At 50.6% G+C, this 13124-nt stretch overlaps 5 protein-coding genes across 5 annotated transcripts; 3 read left to right on the top strand and 2 right to left on the bottom strand.

The window, feature by feature from the left end:
• Positions 1-1293: 1293 nt before the first annotated feature.
• On the top strand, positions 1294-3039 carry J7T55_013720 (aquaporin-3; the record flags this gene model as incomplete). The annotated part of the gene is made up of 7 exons (XM_053140620.1): positions 1294-1545; positions 1636-1682; positions 1747-1925; positions 2021-2217; positions 2304-2380; positions 2441-2537; positions 2602-3039. The coding sequence occupies 7 exons, from the start codon at positions 1294-1296 to the stop codon at positions 3037-3039; spliced, it is 1287 nt and encodes a 428-aa protein (XP_052996058.1).
• A 993-nt stretch (positions 3040-4032) lies between these two features.
• J7T55_013721 (uncharacterized protein) lies at positions 4033-4776 on the bottom strand (the record flags this gene model as incomplete). The annotated part of the gene is made up of 2 exons (XM_053140621.1): positions 4033-4568; positions 4662-4776. The coding sequence occupies 2 exons, from the start codon at positions 4774-4776 to the stop codon at positions 4033-4035; spliced, it is 651 nt and encodes a 216-aa protein (XP_052996059.1).
• A 947-nt stretch (positions 4777-5723) lies between these two features.
• On the top strand, positions 5724-7794 carry J7T55_013722 (uncharacterized protein; the record flags this gene model as incomplete). The annotated part of the gene is made up of 7 exons (XM_053140622.1): positions 5724-5888; positions 5967-6683; positions 6732-7054; positions 7127-7199; positions 7344-7441; positions 7499-7620; positions 7673-7794. 7 exons carry the CDS (start codon positions 5724-5726, stop codon positions 7792-7794), a joined length of 1620 nt encoding a protein of 539 aa, XP_052996060.1.
• A 779-nt stretch (positions 7795-8573) lies between these two features.
• Positions 8574-9560, top strand: J7T55_013723 (uncharacterized protein; the record flags this gene model as incomplete). The annotated part of the gene is made up of 2 exons (XM_053140624.1): positions 8574-9248; positions 9345-9560. The coding sequence occupies 2 exons, from the start codon at positions 8574-8576 to the stop codon at positions 9558-9560; spliced, it is 891 nt and encodes a 296-aa protein (XP_052996061.1).
• Positions 9561-10220: 660 nt separating this feature from the next.
• Positions 10221-12743, bottom strand: J7T55_013724 (glycoside hydrolase family 74 protein; the record flags this gene model as incomplete). Its single annotated transcript, XM_053140625.1, has 5 exons — positions 10221-10283; positions 10349-11085; positions 11142-12304; positions 12363-12446; positions 12508-12743. 5 exons carry the CDS (start codon positions 12741-12743, stop codon positions 10221-10223), a joined length of 2283 nt encoding a protein of 760 aa, XP_052996062.1.
• Between the last annotated feature and the right edge of the window lie 381 nt (positions 12744-13124).

The following is a 13124-nucleotide window of genomic DNA, read 5'->3' on the forward strand; positions in this document are numbered from 1 at the left end:
CTCCAAAGAAAATTTCTAAAAAAAGCAAATGGCCGCTCCTTACCTAAGACCACCAGAGTTCACACCGGTCCTACACTAGACACGTTCCAAGGCTAGCCTGGGAGTGGCTCTACAACGGCAGATAGAAACGCCGTGGCGACAGCTGCTATGGTGTTCTTGTTAGAATGTCATTTGAATTGTGCCTCAAATTATAAATACACCGCTTTCAGAAATTACGCATGACACTAGTATGTGAAAGTCGTGTGCAGGTGACCGCATGCAAGAGAAAACAGAATCACTATCACTTTCTGTGCCCCAGTTCAAGCGGCGATAACGGAGAATATTTTGCAAGAATGTAGAAGCAAGTAATGGATGAAGGAGGTCGATTACTCAGAGAACTCTGCCATTTAGGCACACAGGTATCGGTAATTGGTGTTTGCGAAAAGAAATGGAGATTTATGTCCCGATGCCGGGCTTAGGATTTTATTTAAACATGCTCGGTATACTGTCCAGCCACACTGGCAGTCTTTAGGTGTCGCTTTGTAGACTCCAGATCAGAAGTCGTCTCAATGTTCGTCTAAACCCGGTGTTTTTGCGTCCACCTGCTGGCCTTCTCCAGCCTAAGTGGATCCCAAAAGCTCGGGTATGACTTGACCAGTACACGGCATTTTCTCTGTGGGATAGCCTATTATAGAATAACCTGATGTTGGATATCCTAGATAGACGATTCCGTCCTTCTGATCTCTTTCTACGTACTGGTGAGTGACTGATCAACCTTTTTAATGTCTCTAGAAACTGTATCTTGGTCCCGTATCTCGCTGCTTACCTGCGAGACACACTGCTAGGCTGAGTACAAAAGTTTCCGTGCACAGTTAGGTGATGTTCTTGACCTTTGAGTTCGACGGACTGTAAACTAAAACCAAAGTGAATTGGGGCAAAGAAAAAAGCACGTCAAAATATTTCTGGTTAATCTTTTAGTAGGCTGATGAACATGGATCTCATCTTACGCTCTGTGGTTGTTGTGTAAAGTAAGGCAAAGGTTGAGGAGTTTTGGTGGTGCTAACGGCTGTCCATGGATGCCATTGTCCTCAGCCTGATGGCTAGATGATGGGTGCTGTGAGTGGTCCTAGCTCAATCATCCTTGTGGAGACCGATGAAAAGGAACCGATGGAGGTATGACGACAGCATAACGTAGGGTCGATCCAAATCTCTGTCCCTTTCCTCATGATTTGGGTAACTGCATCTTCTACCCCATGATTGCCCTTTACCTTTATCCCGTAACATCGCTTCAAGAACAGCTGGAGCATGGTCAAGATGGCCAATTCTTCAAGCCTGTCCAAAGTACAGTCGACGGCAAGCGGGCGTCGACGGAGAACATACGATGCTCTCGAGTACACGCGGAATCGAATGGGCCTCAAGCCCGTGATTGAGACAAGACCGGGCACTCACGGTGATCCCGAGCTGTCATGGTGGCCTCGCATGCGCCTCATGTTCCGGGAGCCACTGTTAGAGTTCTGGGGTACCCTCGTGATGATGTTGCTCGGAGGATCCGTCACGGCAATCACAGTGAGCAACTCATCAATCATGTCTAATCACACGGCTCTTTTCATGATGCTCGCAATCGGAGGTGACAGAGGGTAATCTGAATTATCGCAGTATCTCAGCAATTATCAGAACGGAAATTGGCTTACGATTTGTCTTGGGTAAGTAGCAGGTACTCGTGTACGGTGTTCATGTCACAAAGCTGACAAGAATCTTCGGGTTCAGATGGTCGGCTGCCATGATATTTGGTATCTACGTCGCTGGTGACTCGGGAGCCTATCTCAACCCGGCGATTACCTTGACTAATTGTCTTTTCCGGGGGTTGCCTTTGCGCCGCTGGCCTGTTTATGCTAGCGCTCAGCTTCTCGGGGCGTTCTGTGCGCATGGCCTTGTGTACGGTAACTGTACGTATGAGGTCAATTCCATGACAACCTTTCCCCCCATTCCCTGGCAGCGTCAATTTCCGCCGGACTGCAGGTAGCTAACATTTGCTATGTAGACATCTCGGCCATTGACCAATACGAAGGGCACGCTATACGAACCATCCCTCCAAGCTCAACAACAAGCGCGAAGATTTTCTGCCAGTTTCCTCAACCATTCGTACCAATAGGCAGTCAAATATTCTCCGAGTTCATTTCCAACTTCTTCACCACCTTTCTGATATTGGCCGTCAGGGATGAGAACGGCGCCGACCTGGTAAGTCCTCTGTCCCTGTCCCTCGCCCGTGTGTCAGCAGGGCGTGATTTTGGTTGAAGTCGAAAGCTGACAAAAACTCATTGTAGAAAGGTGGTGGGTTCTTCATAATCGCATTTTTCTGGCTAAATTTTGTCGTCATGGCTGCCTTTGGATGGGAAACAGGGTGAGCAGATTCGATTTTCAGGTAAGGCTCGGTTTGCAGAGACTGACGTTTGACAAAAAGATCCCCAATCAATCCGGCTCGTGATCTAGCAGGAAGAACATGGCTGGCGATACTCGGTTACAAAAATGCATGGTCAGCCTACAACTACTACTTCTGGGTAAGTCCAACTTCACCAATGGCATGATGGCTTTGACTCTCGCAAGTGTTCACAAAGACTGCAGATCCCTACCTTTGTTCCATTCATTGCATGCTTCTTCGGAGCTCTAGCCTACGACATCTTCATATACACAGGAGATAGCCCTCTCAACAACGGTGCCTGGAGCTACAGCAATTTTCGTAAAGGAACAACACAGTTATGGAACTGTATTCTCGTCAAGTCCGAGACAGGGCCTAAGAGGCGCCAATCAGATGAGGAGAGCCTGAGCGACAAGCAAGGCCGGGACAACCTGACATCCAAATCTATCACTGAAAAAGAAGAGTCCAAGCCATCAAGAAACAGTGCTGAAGGGGAACAGCAGCACGTCAATGAAAAAGGAGTGCAGAAAGGAGAAGCCAACCAAAGCCTCGAGGAGAAGAAGGCCAAGGAGACCGGTTACGATGACCCTGAGCCTGGTGCCGAAGAATATGGCGGCGAGGAGATCGAGAAGCATGGAAATTAGCATTGAAATTGAGGGGGCCTATTCCATGCAGTGCAGAGAGGTGTCGGTATAAAGGGTCATTACGGCCCTCATACACCAAAAATGACCACTTCTCTTACAAGTGCGTCGGGCGATGATTTCTTTCAGTACTTAGCTTATTTTCCCATAAAAAGGTTCATCCACCCATTTGACAGTTGCGAAGCTGATAAGTGGACTTCACAGGCCTTCAACAGTATTTACTACTGTTGGTAGTTCGAATAGAGATCTAAATACCTACCAGGGCTAAAACAGCCCCTTCTTTCAACTTCGACTACCATAATTCAAGCTCAACTATAGCTCCGATAATGGTGGAGTTCAGATTTTAAAGTGGTCAAATTAGATTGACAACTTGAGAATGTCAGAAATGAAAATGAAGGGCCTTCAGAAGGTAGAACAACGAGCTCTTTCTCGGCCAGTCCTAGACTAGAAGGAGGAGGACCATTTTGAACAATATGAAAAGAATCTACTCAGAAGAAACAGAATTCTCTGAAGAACTGTGGTTCTTACTCTAACTCTATTTGGAAACCCAAAGGAAATTCTATTTTGTGACCAATTTTATTACTCGGAAGTTCTTTTCGAATTATTAGGAGTCGATACAATTCTGACAATTCGAAAGAAGTTGGAGGTTACATCTGGAGGATACTGAATATGATTATTTGATTGCCTTTTTGTTAAAAGAGCGTCAGTTAAAAGCAAATGCTTTGAGGGCTACTTACGCATGGAATGTCTTTGATCGTCACTGTATTGGAAATAACTTCGCAATTATACCTAAATTCAAGAGTTTTCTATTATGAGGAATCCGAATGAGTGAAAATAACAGAGATGAGATTGAGAAGGTGGATCTGTAAGCCAAAACTATCTATTCCTGGGGGCAGAACAGGCAGAACGGCTAGCAAGCACAATCTGCGTGCATTTGTTCAGAGTAGCGTGCCACAAAGCAGATACTCCGAAATCACTCGATCAGCGGAGGTTTCCTTACCAAGAGGGTATGGTGTGGTCGCTGATGCCGACTTTTGCTGGGCTGTCTCTGGAAACAACAAATTGCCGCAAAGTCCCTACGTTTCGCAACCTGACTTCTACATGCCCACCAAGCTCATAAGAGATCTCTAGGCACCGATTGATCAGCACTTGTTGCTGGGTGATTTGCTGGTCAGAGAATCTGGAAGGCAGCATGACCGGATCCGTGGCTGAGACGACTATGCGAAGATCGGAAAGCCCATTCAGCTTAGCCTTGTTCACCATGACTCCTAGTCTTTCGAGGGTGGATTCATATTCCGCCCTAGGTTCAGATTCGGGAGCGGGAGAGAGGGTCTCCGAAGTATGGCCAAACTCTGCTCTTCGTTGGTCAAAACTGGACTCGCCCTTGGCGAAAGTCCAGTTTAAGTTTGGAAATAGTGACGGAAGCGGGGCATGATCGCATCTGATACTACAATCTGAGAATCCAATACGCTTGGTATGCTCGTCCGCCATATCTTGCTTTAGATCCCACGACTCTTGACTGGGTTCCTCAACTGCGAACTTGTATTTGTCAGCAGATAGCAGGTTACTTTCGCAGTGATGGTTGGCTGATAAGTGAGCAATAAACTTATCATAGTGCATCTCACCTGTAGGTGGTCCTGGAAGCATTCCCACCACGGCTACCACAGCGTCGAGCGAGCCAGCCAATTGGAATACCTTTATTCCATTCCCTCCGAGTCTGCCTGCTCGAGTAGTATTCATGGTTGTTGCGGTGGAATAGATACAGAGTAGCCTGTTGGTGAGATTTGGGTATTGAGAGCTGATATGACCGAAGCAAGTCTTCGGTCTGGCTATATAGTGTGTTCAACGACAGCCAAATATGACTCGCTGTACAAAGACATTCTTGTCTATGAAGTGACACGTACTGATGAGCAATGTTTGCAAAGAATGGCCTTGTAAGACCGTGGGCGGTTTAAGATCGCAACCCATTGTCAGGCAACCTCACCCGACCCGTGTTATAGTTTCTGTCGAGACTCCTTTGTGAGTTGAACAAGGTCCTCTCTAGGTCTGCAGCTTTTCGGGACCTAGCTCGCATTTCTCGACACAATAGCATCGTCCTCTGAAGTAATTGATATGTTTGCTCCTGAAAACAATAGACTCGTACACCAGTTCGAAATGGACATCAACCTGGGCTCAATGTCGATCGGATCACCACGGGGCTTGCCGTGCTTAGTAAGTATTCTGAGGTGGGTGTATGCATCCCGTTCCGTAGTTCATCCTGTCACAGGAACATGCGTGCAGACAGGGGTAGGTGCAGCCCAACCCCACCCTCCCACCTTTCCCATCCAGCTTTCCCATCTTTAACGTTGGAGCTTCGTCATTATTACCTGCGAACTGGTCCGTCAACCAGTCTTCAATTTCACTGCTGCCCGTCGAGCACAGAATCCTGCACAGTACAAGTCAACTCCTCCGCTTACACCACGACTCCAGCACACGGCCCAAATCCTCCGTGCCGGCGACTCAGTCACCCGCATACAATACCGTACCAGGCAAGATCTTCTACTGTCTGCCCGGGACGGTCACACGACGCGGATTCGCCACTCCGATGCTGCCATTGCCCACCCGAAACGCGCTCAATTAGCCTGCCTGAGACGCGTCCACCCTCGAACACCGAATGTGGAGCCCTTCAGCCTTCTGTCGTCATCGCCATGGGCCGGAACCCAACGAGATATCGGGCTCTGCTCCCGACCACTCCCCGCGGCGACCAACCCGCTGCAGGCCAAATCGCGCCCTTGTTCCGCGCCTTAGACTCGATACCAAAGCGGAAATCTACAAGAATCGCATGCAAAGAGTGCCATGAGAAGAAGAGAAAAGTGAGAAACCATTACTACTAGCATGAGCCAGCTCCGCCATTTGGTCTGCAATCTAATGCCTTTCCTCGTCTGCGACAGTGCGACGGACGGAACCCTTCCTGCACCGCCTGTGTTCGTCAGGGGCAGCGATGCACGTACCGAGCCCCGTCGACCACGTCAAATGAGCTCCTGAGGGACGAGCTTGAGGAGCTCCGTGGTCGCTATGATACCTTAGAATCGCTGGTCACCCAGCTTAGGGTTGCAACACCACCACGCGCGCTCGAGGCTCTCCGACAGCTGAGAGCGTCGCCTTCGGGTTTGCCAATGGACCTGGACAAGGACAAAACCGTCCAGCAACCAGGTTTCTCAAGGAGCCCGAGTGCTGCAGTAGATTCGCCTTCGACAGGTCTGGAAACTGCCACCTGCGTAGAGCCTTCAGAGGCCGGCGCTACCGCTCTAAACCAAGGGCCTTCCATAGAAGAGCCGCGTCATGTGGCCCTGGAGCAAATAATTCAAGGAGCTCGTTGTGATCAGATGAGTTGCGGGCTGGACCTCGACTCAGCCTTGTCTTCCGATACCAGTGCCATGCTTTTCAAGCAAGTTTCGGATCCACGTCTCGCGGGTCTCGATATATCCTTCTGGACGGTAGTCCCAGTCACGGATCTTTTCGCCACGGATGCTATATCGTCATACCTCAGGAGTGATCACCGAATCTGGGAACTGTTTGACGCCGATACTTTTCTCTCTGACCTTGTCAACCAGAAATCAAATTTCTGCTCTGCTTTCCTTGTCAACTGCCTCTTGGCATTTGCATCGGTAATTTGCCCTTTCCCTTCAAATATCGACGTCTCACTAACTTTCTAGCAAACGTATGGGCCCGATGATCCAAGCGCCATCACCAAGGGCTTCCAATTTGAGGAGGAGGCTGGGATCCTATGGCAGGCTGAGGCGACACGGTTGGACTCAGAAACGGCATTGACTGGGCTGATCCTGCTCTATCTTTGTTTCACGGCTCGCTGGGAGTCCAATAACGCAGATGATTGCTTACGAGAAGTCTTTGAAATGGCCGTAAGAATGCGGTTGTTTGGGGTGGAGGAGAGGATCTCGGATACCGAAATTTCTCTGCTCAAGGCAGACAGGCGGAGCGCCATGATCCATGCTGCTTGGGGCGCTTTCAACACTATGAGGTGATTACGGTCCTGGAGTATCATTATAATAAGAACGGCCTGCTGACACCCTTGCGTTCTCAGTATACACAGAAAGCGCCGGCTCGGCGATGTGACGTCGCTCCCACCACTGGTGTCGACTCCGGGGATGTTTTTGGCCCGCGAAGTGACAGAGGATGACGATCCGCCCACGGATGACAGTCACACAGAGTCTCCGACGACTTCGATAAGTTGAATCTCCTCTTCTCTGGAGGTTCCATGTCACACTTAAGCCTCTGGCCACGAAGTCACCGCGGCATTCAACTGACAGCCGGCTTCTGAAGATTTTGGAGGCCACGCCAGGAAGAACGCCAGGAAGAATGTTTATACGTATCGAGACCAACTGAATCCCGCATTGACAGTGCCGAGGTAATTCGTTGAGGCTGTTTCAACAAATCTTTTCTACTAACCTCTCAATCTACATAGGTGGCCCTGTATCGATTTCCAGGCGTGGTTTGGACGTATCCATGAACCAAAAGCGAACGAGGCTTCGCCCCTGCAGTGCACCGAGGTACCTGGGGTAGGCTACTGCGTCTCGGTGCTGGATTGTATGCTACGTGAAGCAGCTCATCATTCTTGCTCGATTGATAATCACCTAAGTCATCAGCCTCGCATCTCCATACGTAATCACGAAGGGCGGCGACAGGGACGTGGCCATCAATGCACCAGACGAGATGTATGCGGGCTCAGATACCACCTCACAGGGACCAGGAGCTCTGTAACAACAGAGTAAGGATCACCGAACGGGCAATGCCGCTCAAGATGTAGCATCTAGGGCTGAGCGAGTCTCCTTCGAAGATGATACAGGTATAGGTAGCTTAGGTTCACCATGCATATAGACTTAAGAACTGGCCTTGTAGATAATAATGCTAATCGTCAATCGTCTCAAGGTAGTAGCTGAGTTTCCAGTTTTTTGCGTCCGAATTGATGAGAACTTCCGATGTCATGTTTGTGCTTCGAATATCTCTTCATATGGTCCTACCGGCTGGATCCTTTCCGCCATGCTTCCACCGGGCAGATTGCACAGAACTTTCAGGAACCCCCAAGCGGCCGGAAGCCTTGAGCTGACAGGCCCTCATGTGCCGACGTGTTTACGATGCAAATTGGTGCAGTCATCTTGGTGACTTGCCGTCATTGGCTATGGCATTGTTAATCTGGAAAATGTACAGTAACAAACAAGGCCAAGCTGCGGTGTGTCAGCTGAACAATCAGTGCCTACGTGCTACGGTGAGGTTGCAGTGGTACAACATCCCTGCCACACCATCCCCCAACCCCAACGGTGACGAGCGATGCTGCATTAGGACATGGTGTGAACACGTGGAGCCTAGTAAGAAGTTCAGTTGACAACCTTCAGCAACATCAAGTGAGACAAGGGCAATGTGACCAAGAAGGCTGGGTGACTCTTTAGACCATACATTCAAACCCAAAAAACAAGCTGCAGGCCTGACTATTCTCTTGTATCCTGTTTCCTGTCCATAGTCCCTCCCATGTATCCAGCAAGATGAGCAATTTCACCAGCAACCCGATCATCAAACGCGAGGCGCCAGATACGGTGGTTTATGACCTCTCCGAGCCACATCAAGTCACCATCACCCTACCCGCCGGCTCAACATGGAGCAGTGGCCTGCACTGGCACGAAAATCATATCGAATATTTGCGCATTATTCAGGGTAGCGTCGAAGTCACCCTCGATGGTCAAGTCCGCACCATATCGGCATCAGACACACAGACGGAAGTGAGGGTCGACCGAGATGTGTGGCACGAGTGGAGGCGAGCCGACGTCGAAGGGAATGAGGACGTGGTGGTGGTGGAGAGGACTGACCCGGAAGATGGCGAGAAGGCTGTGTTCTTCTGGAATCTCAACGGGGTCATCCTCAAGGCACAGGGCCTGACGTGCCCGCCCTACATGCCGAAGCTGCTGCACGGCATCTTGCTAGATGTTTGGGTCTCGCTTAGTCTCTTCGCCATTTTCCGTGACCTTGATAACGTTCCCGTCTTTGTCAATGTCCTCCAGGCATTTGCGAAAAGAGGATTTGTCTTCACTGAGAAGACACTGGGGCATACTTGCTTGCGCAGCGTGGACTTCTTCATTTCTCATGCATTACTACTTCTGGCGCATCTCATCTCCATGTTGTTTGGAATCAGGTCGGTCCGGGAGGATTTCACGCCAGACGAGGTACGGCGAAGTTGGATCTCTTCCAGGGTCGAGCGAAGGAAACCCAAGAAAACATGATTCGTGGTTTTTTGCCTTTACACTGCTCTCCAACTCCAGATGTCGGCGCCAATCACATCCGCATTGTTTCGGGCTCCTGGAAAGGCCAGGAAGCTGTCTCTCGTTTCATTCCCACGTCTTGCGAATATTCTGCATCAACTGGCAAAGCCATTACCGAGCGATTTCATGGATCTATTGTTCAACCAAATCGCTGCTCTTCTCTCTGAGCCCTGGCTCACCAACCAAGTCCGCTTTTTATCAAACTGCGTAGTTTGACTAGGCTATGGCACCCTATCCTGCCCACGCCTGCGATCGAGATGGATAGAGATGACGCGGTACTCGGCTCAGCGGTCCTAATTGATTCCCTTCGACGCTCAGGGGACTATTCGGTCGAAAAGCCGCGCGGCTCAAGCATTTGTGCATTCGCGAATTTGAGCAGATGCAATGTTGAGTCAACCAAAAGGTAAGCCAAATCTATTTGCGGACACAGAAGTCACCGATTGAGGGATCGCTGACAGTTTTCGAACAGCAGCTGAATAGCTCATGCGCTTTGGAAAGCTGTTTTTGGACTCATCGCACGTTCGCGGGAATGTTGAGCATATGTTCGCTCACGGCGTCCTGGGTCAATTTGTATATACATGAAACAAGATATGTGCAAGAAACTATTGCCTCAGACCTCGGTCTCCGCACCCAGGTTGTTACTCCTGCCTTGATGCCGGGCCACGACCGGACAGCAGCGATTATCTCTCCTCCTACTACAGGCACTGCGAGTAGTAGGTGTTTTGAACCTGGCAAGTAGTCCCGCTTGCACAGGCTGTGCACCCGGTGTATCCGGTCCCACCACACTGAGCATACTTGGCTGCGGTACACGTGGCAGCAGGAGCGCTGGACGTCGTCGTCGAGGCGGTTGTCACCTTAGTCGAACTGCTTGTTGTTTTAGCACTTGAGCTTGTAGTAGATGTGGTTGGCTTGACGCTGCTGGAGGAGGTTGTCGATGACCTGGAAGTTGCAGTGCTGGTGCTGCCGGCTGTTGTCGAACTGGATGAGCCGCCGCCGCCACTTACCGTCCCTGAAGCATAGAAGACACCCCTTCCGTTCGTGCCCACATAGACCTGCCCCGCTGTATTCGCGCTTCCTGCGAGCTTGCAGCTGCTGATCGAGCCAAAGCCCTGGGTCCCTTGAATATCCGTCCACGTCTTTCCGTCGTCGGCTGATGCGTAAAGCTTGTTTCCTGCTGACCCGGTGCCGAAAGCGTAGATGTTCCAGGTGGTTCCTGAGCCAAGGCCAAGAGAGATCTGCTGAGTTGAAGTGAGAGCGGTGGATATCTGGGTAAATGCAGCACCGTAGTTGGTGGACTTGAAAATACCAATGTCTGTGGAGACGTACACCGTTCCTGCAACAGTCGGATGCGGTGCAATGTCGTTCACTGAAGTCACGGTACCTAGAGCCCCAGCCTTGCTGAAAGATGATCCAGTGCTGGTAGACACATAGAAGGCACCCGAAGCACCACCGTAGAAGACTGTGTTGTTACGTTTGTCGCTCGCAATAAGAGCTCCGGACGCGAGGCCGGTCACAGCCGCGAAAGTGGCCTGGTTTTGAGAACGGAGGACACCTGAAGTCGAGCTCGACCAAACGATTGTGTCAGCATCGGCGCTGTATGCTACATGTCCGCCGTAATCCGTTGTGCTGCTGGCGTAATCAATGTTCCAGCTTGCTCCTCCGTCGCTGCTGAGTGCCACCTGCTGAGAACCTGCTGCGTTTCCAATGCGAACGACGTTGGCGGGCTTGTTTCCAGCATAGTCTGCGGCATAATGTCAACTCAAGTAAAGATACCCGTAAGACCATCGAACAACTTACCAACGTCAGGCGAAGACGACCAGAAGGGGGTATCCCATGTGGATGCTGGGCTGGTTTTGAGGTCCGACGCGCTCTTGAAAGTAAACCCATTGTCGTCCCCTACAGCGACGAGCAGCTCACTTCCGCCTGGGGCGGATACAATGTTCTGCACGGAAAATTCCTCGATCCCGTCTGCCAAAGACTGGATGCTGATGTTGTGCGTAGTATCCCACTTTGTCAGATCATGGCCACCATAGACTGTCAAGCCGGTGCCGTATAGCCAGTGGTCGCTGTCGAAAGGGTCAATCTCCACCGACTCAATCATCCAACCGAGTTGCTCTGCATCGGCCCTCGAAATGAAGCTCTTGTAGATCCAAGGGGCAAGTGGCGTTGAGATGCCATAGTAGCGGTTCATGGCTGGGTAGTTTGTCCACTCCCACAGAACCGACCACGTTGCGCCGGAGTCGGTGGAACGGAAAAACTGGGCTTCAGGGTACCACGAATTAAGTGCTGCCACGACCAGAGTTCCCGGCTTGAGCGCGTCCAAAGCTAGGCCTCCGAATCCAAAATACAAGTTCGAGCCCGAGACGGGTGTGATGTTTGCCCAGGTGTTGTTGGTCAAACTGTAGCGATATACCGCACCGTTGGTTCCATCGTATGGTCCACTGCCGTCCGAGTAGGTGAGATACAGAGCTTTCTCTGTCGGCTGCAGCTTGGCCTTGTGCGGGAAGAACGTGCCAGGCTGGCCAGCAACCGCACTCCATGTCGCGCCGGCATCTGTAGATTGCCAAACAGCCTGCTGAGTGCCGTTGCTAGTCGTGCCAACGAAGATTCTTGATGTTGCGCCATTGGTAAGGGCAGAAGTAGAGTCGAATGTGACCCAAGCAAGGCCTTGAATGTCGCTGTTGTAGCCGTTGGTGTCGCTGGGGTCAGCGACATAGGTACCTGTGGCTGTAAAGGAGGTGACCTTGTTGAAAGTTGCACCCCCATCCGTAGACTTCCAAAGACCATTTCCGCTACGCGCCCCAAAGTAGATAATCTTGGAGTTGGCCGGGTCAACTGCTAGGCGTTCCCCCATGCCTCTTCCCGGCATGTTTCCTCCGACTTTGAAAGACAGATTCGTTATGCTCCATGTAGCGCCCTTGTCCGAGCTGCGGGCGATGACCCCATTGTTTGGGTCCCAACTGATCTGAATATTAATCACTATTCCAAATTTTGATAGATAGCAGTATCACAACCAACCTGTTGGTATACATTCCCAAGGCGACGTAGACTTTGGTGTCATCCTGAGGATCCAGTGCCAACGCGTCAACACCCCATCGGTTCCTGCATTTCACAGGTTAGTAGCTCGCCTACTTCACATATCATATGCAACCTCAAGTCTTACCAATTTGCATCTGTGGTTATGCTATCTGTAATGGCCGTCCATGACTCATCCGCGTTAAGCCTGTAAAGACCACCGATGTCTGTTCGCGCGTATGCCAGGCCTTTTGTCTTGGGGTGAAAAGCGATCCCGGGCACGAAGCCTCCACCGCCTCCGATATGAACGGTGCTCCAAGAGAAGGCGGCTCTGACAGGCGCGACTACTGCAGATAATATCTGCAGGGCTTGAAGATACTTCATCTTCTAGACCGTTGACACCACGTGGATGCCTGATAAGAGAACAAAGAGGTTGCTCGGCCGACTTGGTATATCCCTCGTCACTTGGAGCGGAAGGATGATTATGTTTATAGAACCAATATCATTTCAATAACTGTCCACAAGCCAAGCTTCACGGTACCAAGGATCGAATGGTTCCCGACTTGCCGAAATGGCAGGGCCACAGCATCACGTTACCAGGACCCGCCAACCCAAAGGAGGACGCAATGGCATGGCAGAGGTGAAGACAAGGCGGAATAGGAACGGAACCTTCCTTGCTGACAAGTTGAGGATTTCCCACAAATGATCGTTGGCCCATTTGCCCTATTCGGGGAAATGTGCTCGTTGAAAAAGGTCGAGGGTTCG

This window comes from Diaporthe amygdali, assembly GCF_026229845.1.
Source record: "Diaporthe amygdali strain CAA958 chromosome Unknown NODE_7_length_1459731_cov_64_868725, whole genome shotgun sequence".
Taxonomy (NCBI): Eukaryota; Fungi; Ascomycota; class Sordariomycetes; order Diaporthales; family Diaporthaceae; genus Diaporthe; species Diaporthe amygdali.